Raw genomic sequence first — 18,063 nt, forward strand, 5'->3', positions numbered from 1 at the left:
TACTTTCACTTAAGTTAATGATCTCAGTACTTCCTCCACCACCATGCCAGCATTATTCAGTTAAGGGGACATACCTTTAACCTGGGAGCACGTCTATAATAAAATGTAATGGCTTTTATAAAATGTCATTACATTTTCCAACAGCAATTGAAAACATCTTGTTTTGTGAAAGTAGTGGTTTAGGTATTGGGCAAGACAGACAGCATATCTCGAAAAAGATCAGTTCCTGTTAGTTGAGGTAAAAATATCTAAGGAACCAGAGATAAAGGTGTAAGTGGATTTTGTTATTTTCTTCTTCATCCTCTGTTTATTTGACACTGATCACTGCTCATTTTGCAGGGAGTCATACTGTTTGACCTGCTATTAGAGAACATGCAAAATAATGCAAAGTGATTCTGGTGATGAATGGCTACATGGATAAGAGGACTGGGGCTTTATCGTCAATCTATAATTATCCCATCCTTGTCCATCCTAAAACCTGGAGTAAACTTCATTAATACTTAGCATTAAATCAGCCACAGTGCAACTTGTGTATGAGTAGGAGCCATTTTGACCCAAAGAGAAGTCGATGTTAATGTAGTTCACCTATTTGTACACCGGGTGTCACCTTAGTGCTGTGATCAATACAGGATACAAGAGGGAGACTTTCACTCAGGTGCAAACAGTTTCAGTCTGCTTGTATTTACCTTTTGCTCGATATGTAAAGGAAATTGCCCAGAATCCAAACAAACAGTGTAGTTGCAGAGTTAATATTTAGTTTCGAGAATAACTAAAACAGAAGACACATTTTATATATATATAAAAAAACCTAACAACAAATATACAAAACATTTTTGTTGTGCATTTTTGTTAAATGTTCAAGAATATAACGCACAGCAAACAATAATTAAACACACCCAGAGGTAAACATAATTATAGAAACACTAATTTGAATAAATATATGAAATAAAATAATGTATTGCTCATACAATTAATAATTACTATATTAACTATTGTAATTACAATAATTTCACATGTAATTCTTAGTTCTTAATGTAAGAATCAGTTAGAAAAAAGGATGAAAAGCATTGTTTCACCTTAACTTACCAAATGTAAATAGCCTATGTTGAAGTAAATTGATTTCTGCTTCCGCCTTGTGGCAGCATGTTGCTATTGCTTCTATTTAGTGATTATATATTTTACATTGCAGGTTTGCAGTACATTTGTAATGACTATATTATCTCATATTTGTCCGGAAAATATTTTTAAAAAAATCAGCAACATGAATGTAAAACAAGAGTTCCAGATTCCAGCCTTCAGATGTTTGACTGAAAAGTGATGAGTCGCGTCGAGAGGCGGTTTGTAGTCCTGGAACGTCCAATCAGCGGCGAGTTCCTCACAGTCAGCCAATGGCGTGCGGGCATCTTCGACGAAAGCCAATCAGCTTCGCGTCCGATTGATCGGGGGCTTCAGGAAGTGGCACACAAAGTCGCCAATCTTCTGCTTTCCGCTCAACCACCAATGATTGTACTTTTGACAGCGCGGTAGCTAGCTTCACTTCTCAGCGTTGCTCTGACTGACCTCCGCTCCCAAGATGGCTGGTGTTCGAGCCCTTGGTGTTCTCTCCAAATTTACATCAAGGAGATACGCTCTCTTCACAGGTAGAGACTAACATACCGTTAATATTTTTAAAAAAAACAACAAAGTAAAACCAGGTGAATGAAACAGAAAACACCGGCTTTGCTAAGGACTGTGTCGGTAATTAGCTTGTTAGACCAACTGTTATCTCCGAAGAATGTAACCATTTCAAATCGTTTTAATTTCTCACAAAACATATATCCCACTAAAGATTGAACCATAGTACTTGTTGAAGGTGGAACTTGTGAACTGTTTGTTTAAGCTGACAAACTTTTAAGTGTAAACGTGCTGCGCTAACTAGCTCGCAGCTACGGAATCAGGGAAGCTCAGTCACCGGTGGGACTCCGGTTCAGAATTAAAGTGTTTAAATGAGACTGTTAGCGCTCACTTTGGACTGTAAAATGCTCCTGTTAAGTTAGTTTAGACGAGGATTTTGACAGACTTGTGCCATTGCTTCGTCTTTGTGATGGCTGCTGTCTGAACGGTAGGCGGAGAATCTAGGTGAAGGGTCAGTCTCCACTGGATCACACAGCACTGTCTGAGGTCAAAGCAATATATTATGTGAACGACTCATATACACTTCATGTGTGTGTTATATGAGGCAGGGCTCAATGTGAGTTAATATGGACTGTAATGGTGAAGCATTTAGATAATGTGCAGCACGTTTGGTGTCTTATATAATATGTTATAATAATAATAATAAATTGCTTACTGTCTTTTTTTTCTTCTTACAGGCAGTACTTTCCGCACTTTCTCAGTAGCTCCTGCAATGCTGGGTAATATCAAAATCACTGAACATTTTTTTTTTTTGGTGTGTGGGTCAAATATAGGCCAGCCTGTCCGGCAGTGACACAATTATTCTCTCACTGTTCATCTTTCCTTCTCTATTTTTAGCCCGAACCCATGTGAACTATGAAGTCAAGGGCGATGTTGCTGTTGTGCGGATCAACGACCCAACCTCCAAGGTGTGAGCTCGCTGACATTAATCTGACAGTTTTCGACTATGAATTATGCAGATGTGACGTGAAGCTAACGGTCATTTCGTCTCCCAGGTGAACACGCTGTCAGTCCAGATGCAAACAGAGATGGCAGAAGTCATGAATGAAGTGTGGGCAAACAACGCTGTTCAAAGTGCTGTTCTCATCTCCTCAAAGCCGGGATGCTTCATTGCAGGAGCTGATATTAAGTAAGAGAAATCTCTAAAATCCCACAGGCGATCAAATATGTGTGTGTAACTTCTTCTGTATTATTACAAAGTGTATTTTGTCTTCTTATGTGTGGTGTTGAAATAAAAGGTTTGTTGTAAGTTGCTGGAATATAACACAAATGAGCGTTATGCATCCCCAGCTTTACTGTCTTTTATATTATTTGAACGAATTGTCAAATTACCTGGAGTTCTTTTGATAAACTGTACATCTGTTACAGTATGATCCAGGCCTGCAACAATGCAGAAGAGGTCACCAAACTTTCTCAGGAGGGGCAAAAGATGTTCGAAAAGATTGAAAAATCTCCCAAGCCCATTGTTGCTGCTATCAATGGCTCTTGCTTAGGAGGAGGCTTAGAGGTAAACAAAGATTATTACAGCAACTATGTTCGACTGTATTTGACTAGGATGTGTTATCTAATGGGCTCTTTTTGCATTTTAGTTTGCCATCGCCTGCCAGTACAGAATTGCAACAAAGAGCAAGAAAACTGTTCTTGGTACTCCTGAAGTAATGCTGGGTCTTCTACCTGGAGCTGGTGGTACTCAGAGACTCCCCAAAATGGTTGGTACTGGAATTATATTCTCTAAATTTCCATTGATGTCACTGTTTGAACTGCTGGACTTTAAACACAAAAAACATACATATAACGCAGGATGATGGAGATCAAAGTATGTTAAAGCTACCTTTAATGTTTATAACATTGTATCTTACATCAGGTAAATACTTGAAATTATCACCTGTCTACTATTTAAAAAACATAAATAAAACCAGCGCGGTGAATGATATAGAAAGCACCGGATTTGCTAAGGACAATGTGGGTAATTAGCTTGTTAGACTAGCTGTTAGCTCCAAAGAATGTAACCCTTAAACATAACGTCGTGTTTCAAACCACATCGTTTTTTCCTCAGCAAACGTATGTCTCACTAAAGATTTAACCATAGTATTTGTTGAAGGTGGAACTTGTGAACTGTTTGTTTAAGCAAACAAACATTTAAGTGTAAACTTGCTGCGCTAACTAGCCGACTGCTATGGAATTGGGAAGCTCAGTCACCGGTGGGCTCTGGTTCAGAATTAAAGCTTTTAAATGAGACTGTTAGCTTTCACTTTAGACTGTAAAATGCTCCTGTTAAGTTAGTTTAGACAAAGATTTATAGACTTGTGCCATTGATTCGCCTTTGTGATGGCACAAAAACCACACATAACGCAGGATGATGGCGACCATAGTATGTAAAAGTTTCCTATAATGTTTATAACATTGTATCTTACATCAGGTCAATACTTAAAATGGCTAGGCTGTCATGCAAAATAATCTGGTTAATGCTCATAATTGGTTTAAGATGTTTACGTGCACCTTTGAGACCCTGCAAACCGATTACTTCCCCCAGCCCTTCATGTCTAATGTCATTCCAAGTGCAGAACTAACTACGATTTGTTAACTACTGTTCATAATGTGAAAGATTTTTTTTCTTTTTATGCTCTGTACACAAACACACTCTCAATTTGATCATATATCAGTTCACATATGTTTTCTTTTTTTACCTTTAGGTTGGTTTACCCAGTGCCTTTGACATGATGCTCACAGGAAGAAATATCCGAGCAGATAAAGCCAAGAAGATGGGGCTTGTCGACCAACTTGTTGACCCTCTAGGTTAGATATTGCAACTCACATATGATAATAAAATGTTGAATTTCTTCAAAGGGGTAGTTTAAAGTTCTTCTGCTCATATTGTAGGACCTGGCCTGAAGAGTCCAGAAGAAAGAACAATAGACTACCTGGAGGAAGTTGCCATCGAATATGCCAAAGGGATCGTCAATAAGAAGATCCCTCTCCGCAAAGAGAAAGGCACAATGCAGAGTAAGTTGTGCTGCATTTCCTGCACATTTGACTCTTTGTATTTACTTAAGTTTGTTTCATCATGAATAAAAAATACTGCATTAAAGAGTTAATGTTCTTTCTCCATAGAAATTCAAGACTACATTATGAGCTTTGAGCTCGTACGGAATCAAATTTACAAAACTGTCCATGGTAAAGTTATGAAGCAGAGCAAGGGACTTTATCCAGCACCCCTGAAAATCATTGAAGTAAGTAAAAACTCTCTTTAACAACAATGTATTTATTTACTATGGCTATTTTAAGAATCTGGATGGTATTGTCAGAAATTAGCCTGATTTAAGAGTCCAACCAGTGTGCATCTGTATCTATTTAGTGGGGGAAAACTTTTTATAATCAAGTAATGTTTAATTCATTTGTCAATTAAAATACCAAACATTAACTGGCCACAGCTTATTAAATATGAATAAGTGGTTGGACAGTAGTCTATCGGTCTCTCTTGTCTTCTCTGCTTTGTTAATCATTGCGAAATTTGGTCTCATATTTAACATGACTTGACATTTTTATCCTTCCCCTTCTCAGTGTGTGAAGACTGGAGTAGAACAAGGCCCCACTGCAGGATACTTAGCTGAGTCTCAGGTAAGGTTTGTTGGTCTCCATCCGTGGCAGTTGCAGTATTTATAATAGCTCATTGTGCAAGTGAACAATTTTTAATTTCGTTTGTCACAGAATTTTGGTCAGTTGGCAAAAACCCCAGAGTCTGCAGCCCTGATCGGTCTCTATCATGGTCAAGTTGCATGCAAGAAGAACCGCTTTGGAACTCCTCAAAGAGAAGTGAAGTAAGTGTTTATCACTTTCACATTCTGTGTGTGTGTGGTTGTGTGTGTGTGTGTGTGGGTGTGTGTGTGTGTGTTAACATGTATTCAACCAGAATTTGACATTTCAGACCAGTTTGTAGAGTCATGGTCAGTGTTGTGGTCATTACTCGAAAAAGTAATGTTACGCATTGGTACCCTGTAGAAAGTAATTAATTACACTCATTATATTATTATATCAACCTCAAACAAACTCACTCACCAAATGGCTTTATAGTAGACTAGTTCAGCTTGTTTGACGAGTCTAATAATAAAGCAGTGATTATTCCTCGTGAGGAAGACTCTCTCAAATCGACAGCCTGTTCCTCCTCCGGGTCAGCACTAGACTGCCGAGGCTGAAGAACCTCTCTACAGACTTCATGGATATTGTAGGGAAATGGTTCAGGATCTCCATCTCTGACCCCAACTTAAAATCACAAATGTGCATAAACATTTTCTATCCACCCATTATGCAGATAATTTAAGAACTTATGTAACGCAAGTAACAATATATTTGTTATATCTAGGGCTGCACAATGTGGTAAATACATCATATTGCAATTACTTTGACAGATATTACGATATGATTCATGATTAGTTTTGCATCCCAATACCAAAACCATGATGATGTGAAATTCTTTGGGGTCTGTACCAAGCAAACGTGTTCTCTTAAATCTGGAGAACAGGATTTGGCTTTGGATTTTGGCATCTCATCAGAACTACAGTAATTCATTATAACGCTCTTATTTTACCTTTTTATATAATATATATATATATATATATATTTTTTTTTTTTTTTTTTTTTATAAATTTGGATACTGCATTTGGCCATGTTGCAATGTTGATAATATTTCAATTAATCATGGAGCCCTAGTTTTGATCTGTAATCTGATACAGAATTTACGAACAGAAATTTGTTACTTTACAGGCAAATGTGTGTGTGTATATATATATATATATATATATATATATATATATATATATATATATATATATATATATATATATATATATATATATATATATGCGTTACAGGGTTAAATACCTGGTTGCCACTAACGACAAAGCCGGGTCTGATACTTTTGTTGACACATTTACACTGATGGTTAATGGTCTGTACTTGTATAGCGCCTCTCTAGTCTTCCAACCACTCAAAGCACTTTGCCACATTTACCCTTTCACAGACATTCATACAGTGATGACAAAGGGCATCACAAACGGAAAATTCATACACACTCACACACCGATGCACATCATCTATATCTCTCGTATTACAGTCTTAAATTAATCCTCCTATCATTTACTATCTTTACCTTTGTTTACCACTAGGACTCTTGCCATCTTGGGAGCAGGTCTGATGGGAGCAGGTATCGCCCAGGTCACTGTGGACAAAGGTGTGCACACAGTCCTGAAGGACACCACTCTGACTGGACTGAGCAGGGGAGAACAGCAGGTTTACAAAGGGTGTGTTGTTATATCAGGAATTTAAATTTTAGTTGTTTTGGTCATGGAGTATTGTTAACTATTTAATTAGTATCCTTTGGCTGATACAGTTCCAGTCAAAAGAAAGAATAACATTAAACTTACAAATCAGCTATTGGAACCTGAAAGCTTGGTGATTAATCATTTCATTCTTTATTTTTAATTAGGCTCAACGACAAGACCAAAAAGAAGAACATCACGTCATTTCAGAGAGACTCCATACTTTCCAACTTGACAGGGCAGTTGGATTACAGTGGATTTGAAAATGCCGACATGGTTATTGAAGCTGTGTTTGAAGACATTAACATCAAGCATGCAGTCATTAAGGAGGTGGAGGCTGTAAGTGTAACTCAAAAGAGTCTCAGTATGCCTTTATTACAAAGAGAATGTACTTTCTTTGTTGTAAATATCAGTCCATGGTTTTAACATTTGTTGGACTAAATCTGGGACAATAATGTTGTGACTTTGAGCTACGATCTAACAAACATTTGTCTGCAGGTGGTTTCCCCTCACTGCATATTTGCCAGCAACACATCTGCTCTGCCCATCAAGGATATTGCTGCTGCCAGCAAGAGACCAGACAAGGTTTGTACTTGGGTGCCTTGCAGTTTAAAAGTGCTTGTAAAGAAAATGTGGCTGAATATTTTCTCTGTATCCTCAGGTGATTGGAATGCATTACTTCTCTCCAGTGGACAAGATGCAGCTCCTTGAGATTATAACCACTGAACAGACGTCAAAGGACACTACAGCCTCTGCTGTGGCAGTTGGCCTGAAGCAAGGCAAAGTCATCATAGTCGTTGGGGTGAGCGTCATGTTTGTTTCCTCTTTCCCTGTGTGGTTACTGACCAGTGAGTGTATATAAAGATGGACGACTAACATGACAAAACCTCACAAGGTGCGTAGCTCATAAACCTCGCCCCCTACATGTCATCTGATGGGACACACTAAAAAGTCAAAGCACACGTCAAATACATTTTCCCTTATTTTTGTCATTTTAAGTAGTTCTTATCATGCTGATGTATGTTCAATGGTTAATTTTTCTGATATGTTTGTCATATCACAAGAGTCAACCTGCTCTTAACTCTCTTAATATATTTATTTTTCTTTAACTGTGTGTATTCGTTTGCTACTTCTACATTTTTGTTTGTGTGTAGCTGTGTGAGCCAGATTAAGGAGTTTTTGTTTTTATTCTGATGATGATGGATGTTAATAATTAGAACATTATTACTCTTCAGTGAAATATTACACACATTTCTTTGCAGGATGGACCTGGATTCTATACAACAAGGTGTCTGGCTCCCATGTTGGCTGAAGCAGTACGAGTACTTCAGGTTAGCAGTATTACTTCAGTAGGAAATGCAGCTATGAACTCATACAGTATTCATGTACTGTAGTGGTCAGTGGAGGATTTAGGACCTAAAATGGACAACTCACTTGAACAAAACCTATTCATTATTCCAGCAGAGCTGTTATAAGTATTATTAAATTATCCATTTGGACTTACAGGAAGGAACTGACCCCAAGAAGTTAGATGCACTCACCACAGGCTTTGGGTTCCCTGTGGGTGCAGCGACACTGGCTGATGAAGTTGGAATTGACGTCGCCGCTCACGTCGCAGAGGACCTTGGCAAGGCTTTCGGCTCCCGCTTTGGTGGAGGAAATGTGGAGGTCCTGAAGACCATGGTGGACCTGGGATTCAAGGGTACCTGTTGACCGAGACCAACATTGTGTCCAGCTTTAATTTATGCCTATATGCTTTATTAAAATGTATTGATCCTTTTATAAATTATTATTATTATTATTATTATTCTCCAGGTCGCAAATCAGGAAAGGGTTGCTACGTCTACCAGCCAGGGCTTAAGGTTAAAGAGGTCAACCCAGAGATTGGCGAAATCCTTGAGAAATACAAGATGACACCAAATCCTGCCGTGTAAGTCGATGTCGGGTAATTGCAGAAGCAGCAAACTCTATGCATCTTGTCTTTTCTAAATTACTACATTACATGCTGTTGATATGGACAAATTGTGCTATTTATTACTTAAAGAACTGGAATTAATTTTCTTTAATTGTAGACAAAAATAACCTTTGGAGTCTTGATATTACATGAGATTTTACTAATATTAATTTGTTTCACTAATGAAATACTCATGTATGAATCTTTTTGCAGCTCATCAGACTCCGATGTGCAGTACAGACTAGTTTCCAGATTCGTCAATGAGGCTGTGCTGTGTTTGCAAGAGGGCATTTTGAACGGTCCTTTGGAAGGAGACATTGGGGCTGTGTTTGGCCTGGGATTCCCTCCCTGCCTTGGAGGTCAGAGTTCAACCTTAGTCATCGCCATCTGAGCCGCTTGTGCTCGGAGGCTGTATCAGTGAAAAGAGCCAAATCACCCTGAATTGATCTATGTTTCACATCAGGAATTGTAGTAACACAGAATTTTAAGATGAAAATGAACAAAACCATTGCATTTAAGAAAGCCAAAAATAAGTTTTTACACAAGTTGTGTGGGTCCTGTGTGCAAAATGTAAATTTTCTTTGCATCATATGTGGTAAAAGATTACCTTAAAAAATATCTACCCCGTAAGTACCCTGTATGACATCAGACAGATCATTTATATTTTAGCATTTAGATTTATAAAATTTATAAATAATTATTGATATTGGTCAACTTTCATTTTTATCTAAAAATGAAAGTTGACCAATATCAATTGAATTATGTTACTTGGTTTGTACATGTGACATAAGAGCCTCCATAGGGTGAAAAAAAAGTTACTTTTAAACTGAACAAATTAAGTTCTTACTATATTACTTATTAGCTTTTTTGTAGTGCATAAAATACATACCTTGACTGAAATACTGTGAAGATACTTTAGACTGAAAAAAGGAGCTCTATAAGTGTAACTTTTATGTCAACAATGTGTTAAATTTGACATTAATGTTCACAGAGCAGCAGTAAATGCTGTTTCAGTCTACCAGATTTATTGTAACACCAGTTAATCCTGAGCTGAAGCTTAGCCTGAAAACTAACCTCACAGGCTAGTCTGGAAGAATACGTTTCCATGGTAACTTATCAAAAGTAAGCCTGATTTACTGAAACAAACCTGGTTTAACTTGTAATCTGGCTTTATGAAACACCCCTCTGGTGTTTACAGAATAGCTCTTCATAAAGGAATAAAAACAAGTGCAACAAGAACAATATCCATATTATCCATTTAACACCTATCCCTATGATAATATTTCTAACATAATATCTTGCCGCTTTCAGGACCTTTCCGTTTCGTGGACACCCTCGGTGCAGACAAGCTGGTGGAGAAGATGAGGCGGTTTGAAGCCGTCTACGGGAATCAGTTCACACCATGCCAGCTCCTACTGGATCATGCAAAAGATTCTAGCAAGAAATTTCACAAGTGACCGACCCACCATGTGTGCCAGTAGCTTATAACAGAACTCCAGCCTACCGCAAGAATGTGCCTAACATTTATATCATGAGTGAGGGCAAACCTACTGAAAATGCGCTCAGTTGACAGTTTATTTGGTGCACAGTGCTAAAACTAATGCTGTCTAATACAACAGTATTGGTGATCTACTTTCATAAAGATTATAATATGCAGTTTATGTCAAAACCTCATTGGAGAACTTTTATATTAGACGGAATTAGTTTTAGCGAGGTGTACCTAATTATTCAAATATTTCTATTGATTTCACATATGTTATACAATCACAATAGTACGAAAATAAGATAAACAAATTATTGCTAGGCATCACAAACCATAAGGGAAATACCACTTCCATACAGTAAATTGGTACGTAAATAATACATAAATAAAAGAAAAATAGAAATGTTGAATAACTAGGTGCACCTAATAACCTAGCAACTGCGTGCATGAGGTCAGCAGAAATGGATGTTGGGTTTTTTTGTACTTTAACATTATTGATTTACCTGATAATGTATAGATTGAAGGGTAGATGGAGGCTAATTATTCACTCATTGCGGATGTAAAGATACTGTAGAGACAGAACAATTTAAGTATTTTCCAGCTGGCAAATGAATTCTTCATTACTGATGAATGTCTACCACTGTGTCTTTTCTTTTTTTCTTTTGTACATTAAAGACTGTGGGGCCTGGTTTGAGCAATGGTGTAAATGTGAAGCCTGAATAAAATTTTGTTATTGAATCAAAACCTTTTTTTGTGTGTGTTTTGCTCCCTCAAGGTGCGTTCAAGTACTGGCTGGAAGGTAATTTATCACTCTTACAGAATTAGACCATAGCCGTGTACCATGAGAAGATTTGGTCCAATCCAGTTCTTTGCGCAGGTCACATGTCTTATTTCCATTGTCCGCAGAGCAGGGTGTGTACCGCGGGGTGGCTGTGTGGGCTGGGCTGGGCTGGCTGTGTGTTTTTCTCCGGCAGCATCCTTTAATATCTTGTGACATCGCTTCCTTTTCTGAAAGATGCTCAGGGCGGAGGAGACGCTGCGTTCACTGGGATGATGGAAGCTGCGCACATGAGGTGTGTCTGTCTTGTCTGACCGCTTTATCACCATACAGAAGCTGCTGCACCTGCACGGAGAAAGGGGGGAAAAACTGCGTACCCCGCCCGAGATTATGGCTTTTTTTTTAACGTGGTGTTTTTAATCTTTTACCAAAAAAAAAAAAAAAATGTCCAAAACCAAACATTGCGAGGCGATCAGGGTGGTGGTCCGCTGCCGGCCATTCAGCAGGAGAGAGGTGACAGCTGGGTGTGAAAACATTTTGGGGATTGATGACAAACTGGGGCAGATCACCATCAGGAACCCGAAGGCACCACCTGATGATCCAATGAAAGTATTCACGTTTGATTCTGTGTATGGCTGGGATTCAAAACAGAGCGACATTTATGACGATGCAGTCAGACCTCTGGTGGAGTCTGTGCTCCAGGGCTTCAACGGGACCATATTTGCCTACGGCCAAACTGGGACAGGTAAAACACACACCATGGAAGGGGTTACAAACGACCCAGACATGAGAGGGGTTATACCAAATTCATTTCAGCACATTTTTACACAAATATCCAGGACTCAGAATCAGAAATACTTGGTGAGGTCATCGTACCTTGAGATCTACCAGGAGGAAATCAGAGATCTGCTGTGCAAAGACAACAACAAGAAACTGGAGCTTAAAGAGAGTCCCGACTTTGGTATTTATGTGAAAGACCTGTCTTCAGTGGTCACAAAGAACGCCAATGAGATTGAACATGTGATGAACATAGGAAACCAATCCAGGTCTGTGGGCTTCACCAACATGAATGAACGCAGCTCTCGGTCTCATGCCATCTTTCTCATAACCGTGGAGTGTAGTGAAGTAGGGCCAGATGGCGAGGACCACATCCGCGTTGGGAAGCTGAACATGGTTGACCTGGCTGGCAGCGAGCGCCAGAGCAAGACAGGCGCTAAAGGGAGGCGACTGAAGGAGGCAGCCAAGATCAACCTGTCCCTCTCGGCACTGGGGAATGTAATTTCAGCTCTTGTGGATGGGAAGAGCACCCACATCCCGTACAGGGACTCCAAACTGACCCGCCTGCTCCAGGACTCGCTGGGTGGCAATGCAAAGACTGTCATGATTGCAACGGTGGGGCCATCGCACAAGAACTTTGATGAATCCCTGGCCACGCTGAGGTACGCCAGCAGGGCCAAGAACATAAAGAACAAACCTCGGATTAATGAGGACCCCAAAGATGCCCTGCTGAGGGAGTTTCAGCAGGAGATTGCACGCTTGAAAGCGCAGCTGGAGGAGCGAGGGATGCTCGCAAAGGAGAGGAGGAGGATGAGAAGGAACAGCAAAAGACTCAGTAAAAGTATGGTCGGCATGGAGGAGGAGATGTTCAGAGAGAAGGATGCAGATATGTGGAAGGCTTTCGAGGAGGAACAAGAGGTGAAACATTACATGAAAGAGGGAAGTGAGATCCCCAAGATTCTGACCTGCCAGGGAGGCAGTGAGAAGTTAAAGCACCTGAGTGAAAACAGAAAAAGCGTAGAGGACATGCAGTGGGATCAAGATGCTTTGGAGAAGATCATTGAGAAATACAAGGTACTTGTGAAGGGCCAACGTGCCTTGTTATTATAGAGTACAGTGTCTGGTAAATGAGACACAAAAGAAATTTACATAAATAATTAATTGTATGTCTTTGTTCGCAGGCTATGGAGAGCAAACTGTTGGTTGGAGGGAAGACTATAATTGATCACACCAATGAACAGCAGAAAATGCTGGAGCTGAAGAGGCAGGAAATTGCAGAACAGGTATGTTAAAAAAACAATGAAATTCATGCTTTTTGATGTTTGTTTCCCAGCATTACTCCTTATAAAACATACTTTTGTGTTACTTTACCATCCGTGGTAATAGAAGTATAATTGTGGGTTGTCTGAACTCACACACGTTCTGAAACCCTTTATTTTTAAGGGTGTACTGTTTGTATTCATCTTTAATGGAGCTTAATGTTCGGTGTGGTTGGCAGATAAGGCGGGAGAGAGAGATCCAGCAGCAGATGATGCTGCAGGATGAGGAGACCTTGGAGATGAGGGACACCTTCTCCTCCCTGCAGCAGGAGGTGGAACTTAAGACAAAGAAGCTGAAGAGGGTAAGGTGACTCATCTGCTGATGTGTCCCATTATGCCACTATCACGAAAGCAAGCAATCATAATTAAATCTCATTTGCCATTAATAATTATTTTTTCAAGAGAGACGTCACTAGGGGAGGTAACACTGATGAGTCTGGGTTTTTTTTTTTTTTGTCTGGACAGATCTCTTACTTCCTGGTGTTTAGGGATAATTAAGTTTCTCTGTTTTGTTTGGTTAGCAAATTGGGCCAATTAAAGGCTTTTCCTTGGTGGGTACTTTATACAAACACCTTGTCTAGTACAGCTGTAGTGACACCAGTAATTGATATGTTTCTGCTCTCTTCAGTTGTATTCCAAACTACAGTTGGTGAAGGCTGAGATGAGAGATGTCATTTCTGAACACGTCACAACCAGACAGGAGCTTGAACAGACACAGAATGAACTCACCAGAGAGCTCAAGTACAAGTGAGTAGCCGCGTTAGTGAATGTGAACATACTGTATACAGTTTGTGTGCAATGTCATTTGTCTTTGGTTGCTCACCTCCACCATGGTTTTCTATCAGTGCCACGCATAAAACACATGTTTGTTGTTGTCTGTTTAGAATGAAGAGTTAACTAAATACATTGTTTTGTCATGGCAGGACTCCTACTACTACTAGAATTTTCTAATTGATGAAATGCAGTAAAAGCTGTGTTGAGTATTTGCATAAATGTTTATAATACATTTGAAACTGATTGGAGATATTCATTTAGTGCAAACTGCTGTGTTATTGTGAAATATGGCACTATTCTCATTGTGCAAATCAAAATCTAAAACTTAAAGGATATAACGCAGTTTGAAATTATGCTCCTTTATGTTAGGATTAAAAATACGCAAATAACGCACTTCACTTCACATGTCTTGAAGCTCTCAGACTGCGTATCTATATGATGTCAAGAGATAAATCAATGAGAGCATTTTGTTCTTAATCAGATGTTTTTCCAGATCCATCTGGATATTAGAGAGGGGTCAGTCAGGATGTAAACTGGGCAGTGAAAACAGGCTTTTTGCTGCTTTGTAAGCAGTTTGTTTAGTTGGCAAAGGGATGACATTGTCAAAATATCTGAGCTGGTACTGGAATATTGGAGTACCTTTATTTCTGTATAATAATATCAAAAGGGCAAAAAGTGTATTGTGCTCCGCAGAGAAGTTTATTTATTTGATTGTAGGTGAAATGCTTCCTGCTGACACATACTGACACATTTCATATTTCAGATATCTCTTGATTGAGAATTTTATACCTCCAGAGGAAAAGAATAAGATCATGAACAGGCTGCACTTTGACAGTGAGGAGGATCAATGGAGACTCCAACCGGTCCTTCCAGAGAGGTCAGTGGATTCATTTCATTGCTGACAAAAGCTACCGTAATTGGTACAGTAGAGAAAGAAAAACCCTCCAAAACAAATTGTAAAATAGTAACAGTCAGTAAACAGATATACTACTGGGTGAAATCTGTCACCAAAGCAGCTGACATGCCAGTGCATTACCTAATTAGACCATAATGCAATGCAGCAGTAAGGTATATGTTGTGTACATTTTTAACTAAGATGACAAGTTTAAAGCTGGCAAATCATTAACTCTTCCACTCCTATTTTGGGTCTTTTGACCACCATATATTACACCTGAATGAACTTGCACATTCCTTCTCTAAGGGCAGTCAGCATTCTGGGAAATGTAGGAAATCAGTAACAGAAGTATAACTGTATTAGGTAGGCTACTACTACTACTACAGTATTTTAAACACAAATGACCTTCAAAAAAAGTTATAGGTTGATGATACAGTTTACTTTTGTTAATAATTGTGATTATAGCGTGTTGGAGATTGCTCTACTGGCCTAAATGTTTGCCTTAGTCAGCCCCTAGTGTCTATTCTGGTACAACCACTAGGTGTCGCCACAGTCAGAACCTTTTTAATTGAACACAGAGGGACTGTATAGCAATCTGAACCTGACATGATATAGATAATTTATGCATTCTTCCTTTCCAAGAAACAGATATCTTTATATAAAGGAGAACCAAGCACCATTGGTATTTGTCCTGCTGAGACAGTTTGGAAAGCTGAGTGGAAGATGGCACAGGGGAGATAACAGGGCAGATTTGTCTGGTGGGGGTCGATCAGATGACCATATATGGGGCACTTGAGGTTCCAGAAGCTCGCGTCTTAACTGCTAAACCGAATGTATTAAACTGAATCTTAATCCTTCTTTTCCCATGTCTTTATCCCAGTGCACCCACTCAGGTCAAGAGAAGGCCTCTCTCAGCCGTGGGATACAAGAGGCCAATCAGCCAATATGCACAGATGGCTGTTGCCACGGCAACTGGGGCCCCGTGTAGATACCAGGTCAGTGGTCGGACATTCACAGGAACAGTTGGCCAGAAGTACAGCTCAGGAATAGGTGTCAAATAGTGGTCTTACGCAGCCTATTTCCATGTTCACAGCCTCCTACTTTGCTTGAGGATGTGAAGATGGTTGTAGTCATGGAAACCATTCACAGCATAAACAGTTGCATCTAACGCCAGTGAACCATCAATACTGTTTCACAATAGCAATGAAAGTAAATGGATTATGTATCTGACTCAGTAGAAGGATTTTAATTTGAAACAGGTGGAAGAAGCAACATAACAGATGATCCATTTAGAGAACAGGGAAGGTTCTTACTAAACATGCATTAACATATGTCATCATGCTACATAATAACATTATAACTACAAATTGATTTTTTTGTTTCTGTTTTTACAGGCTGAGAATGTAATGCTGTTGGAGTTAGACATGTCTCCACCTACCATGTTCACCTTGAACCTTAATGGCGCTCACATGGAGAGAGCGTTTTCTCCCAGGCTGATGCGGGACCTCCTGGCACACGTCCCCATCAGAGAGAGGACCGGTGCATCGTCACGGGTCAGGAAATCCCAATCCTGGTGAGAGAACAGCTGATAAAGGCCGACGTAGAAGCGTTAATTCAATGTTTGTTTCTTAATTTTGTAAAATGCATCACACTTAGGGCTGCGCAATTCATCGAAATATTATCGAAATTGCAATATGGCCAAGTGCAATATGCAAATTGCAAGAGTTTGGTTTGATAAAGAGCAAAAACAGTATTATAATGAAGTCACTAAGATTTTAATCATTCCCACATAATCGTCAATCAAATATACGATATTAAACACAATATAATGTTTTTACCATATCGTGCAGCCTTAATCACAATGCAGAAAGTATTTTAAAGCGCTATACAAGACATGTCTTTGCATGTTTCTCCCTTTAACTACAATCCACATGTACTTTACATTTCTGCTGACAAGTTTTTCCCAAAATATATATATATTTTTTTACATGTAAATCCACTCGTATAAACTTTTAAATGCCACAAGTCTCATCACTTGATGAAATACTATCAATTATATGTATTGCTATTGATCGACCCCATTAAATCCTGTAGATATATTGGTAATTCTGTGATATTGGACAGTAAAAATGGAACATATTGTAACTTAAATAATATATATATATTTTTTAATGGTCTACAGGTATCAAGCACCACAAGCAGCATCTGTCACATCATCCTCATCATCCACCACTCTGATGTCAGAATCTCAGAGCTTCTCTCCGTCTCAGAGACAAAGACCATCTTCTGCTGCCTATGGTCCGGTTCAGACAAGCCCCTGATATGTGTCGACACAACAACGCACAGGGCACAAAAGGAGACGTGGGGGAGGAAATGAGAGAGAGAGGAGGGAGATCGTATGCCTTGATTTTAAATTGATTTCACACCTTTTATGAGAAAGTAGAACTTTAGTAAGCATGTATTCAGCTTAACCGGAAAGACAAATGTCATTTTTCTGCCTACTGTTGCCTAAAAAAAACAAAACACATGTAGTTTCTCGTGGCTTTAACGTCAAGTCTCAATAAATAGCACAGCCAAAACGTATTCTCATAATCAAACCAGGTTTGACAATGTAGTAGATTATTTGGAGGATCCTTTTTTTTTTTTTTTTAATTGAATTCATTTTATTTTTTTAACAGCAATTTAATCACCTATTTTCTAAAAGTTGAAAGCCTGTTAAAATGGTGATTTTGTGATGGTGGGTTAGGGACTAAGGGCCTCCAAAATAGGGGGGGGGGGCACCCTGGTTTAAACCTGTATGCTTGATGAATTGTTGCTTCAGTTTATGGCTAATGTAATTGTGAGCCAAAAAATAATAATAATGTGAAGACAAGCTTGCAATGCCCTCTTGATTAGCTGCCTTATTTTTTCATAGTTGTGGGAAATCGTGCAAAGTCCATTTGCTTACACATGAAAATAAACAAAACATTGAAATGATCTTGAGCTGCCTACTGTCTGACTACAGCTACATAAATATATATATATATATATATATGTGTGTGTATGTGTGTGGGGGGGGGTTAAAAACTTGAAAGACTTTTACACTGACAGCTAC

General features: G+C 39.0%; 2 protein-coding genes across 2 annotated transcripts; both read left to right on the plus strand.

Moving 5' to 3' along the window:
- The first annotated feature begins 1,474 nt into the window (after window positions 1-1,474).
- Window positions 1,475-11,170, plus strand: hadhab (hydroxyacyl-CoA dehydrogenase trifunctional multienzyme complex subunit alpha b). The gene is made up of 20 exons (XM_051389434.1): window positions 1,475-1,640; window positions 2,352-2,393; window positions 2,512-2,582; window positions 2,670-2,803; window positions 3,043-3,181; window positions 3,264-3,383; window positions 4,368-4,470; window positions 4,555-4,677; window positions 4,786-4,904; window positions 5,236-5,292; window positions 5,383-5,492; window positions 6,837-6,971; window positions 7,157-7,328; window positions 7,488-7,574; window positions 7,651-7,791; window positions 8,252-8,320; window positions 8,496-8,691; window positions 8,805-8,919; window positions 9,157-9,302; window positions 10,255-11,170. The coding sequence occupies exons 1-20, from the start codon at window positions 1,574-1,576 to the stop codon at window positions 10,398-10,400; spliced, it is 2,292 nt and encodes a 763-aa protein (XP_051245394.1). The 5' UTR covers window positions 1,475-1,573; the 3' UTR covers window positions 10,401-11,170.
- A 156-nt stretch (window positions 11,171-11,326) lies between these two features.
- LOC127357197 (kinesin-like protein KIF3B) lies at window positions 11,327-17,945 on the plus strand. The gene is made up of 8 exons (XM_051389433.1): window positions 11,327-13,055; window positions 13,163-13,264; window positions 13,480-13,602; window positions 13,929-14,047; window positions 14,838-14,951; window positions 15,850-15,964; window positions 16,364-16,542; window positions 17,152-17,945. The coding sequence occupies exons 1-8, from the start codon at window positions 11,649-11,651 to the stop codon at window positions 17,288-17,290; spliced, it is 2,298 nt and encodes a 765-aa protein (XP_051245393.1). The 5' UTR covers window positions 11,327-11,648; the 3' UTR covers window positions 17,291-17,945.
- Window positions 17,946-18,063: the final 118 nt, after the last annotated feature.

The sequence above is a fragment of the Dicentrarchus labrax genome, unplaced genomic scaffold (genome assembly GCF_905237075.1).
Source record: "Dicentrarchus labrax unplaced genomic scaffold, dlabrax2021, whole genome shotgun sequence".
Classification (NCBI taxonomy): domain Eukaryota; kingdom Metazoa; phylum Chordata; class Actinopteri; family Moronidae; genus Dicentrarchus; species Dicentrarchus labrax.

Coding starts and splice junctions, on each gene's coding strand:
- hadhab (XM_051389434.1), top strand. CDS start 1,574: ATGGCTGGTGTTCGAGCCCTTGGTGTTCTCTCCAAATTTACATCAAGG. Junction 3,384..4,367: donor CTCAGAGACTCCCCAAAATG/GTTGGTACTGGA, acceptor TTTTACCTTTAG/GTTGGTTTACCCAGTGCCTT. Junction 7,792..8,251: donor AAGTCATCATAGTCGTTGGG/GTGAGCGTCATG, acceptor ATTTCTTTGCAG/GATGGACCTGGATTCTATAC.
- LOC127357197 (XM_051389433.1), top strand. CDS start 11,649: ATGTCCAAAACCAAACATTGCGAGGCGATCAGGGTGGTGGTCCGCTGC. Junction 13,265..13,479: donor GGCAGGAAATTGCAGAACAG/GTATGTTAAAAA, acceptor TGTGGTTGGCAG/ATAAGGCGGGAGAGAGAGAT. Junction 16,543..17,151: donor GTCAGGAAATCCCAATCCTG/GTGAGAGAACAG, acceptor AATGGTCTACAG/GTATCAAGCACCACAAGCAG.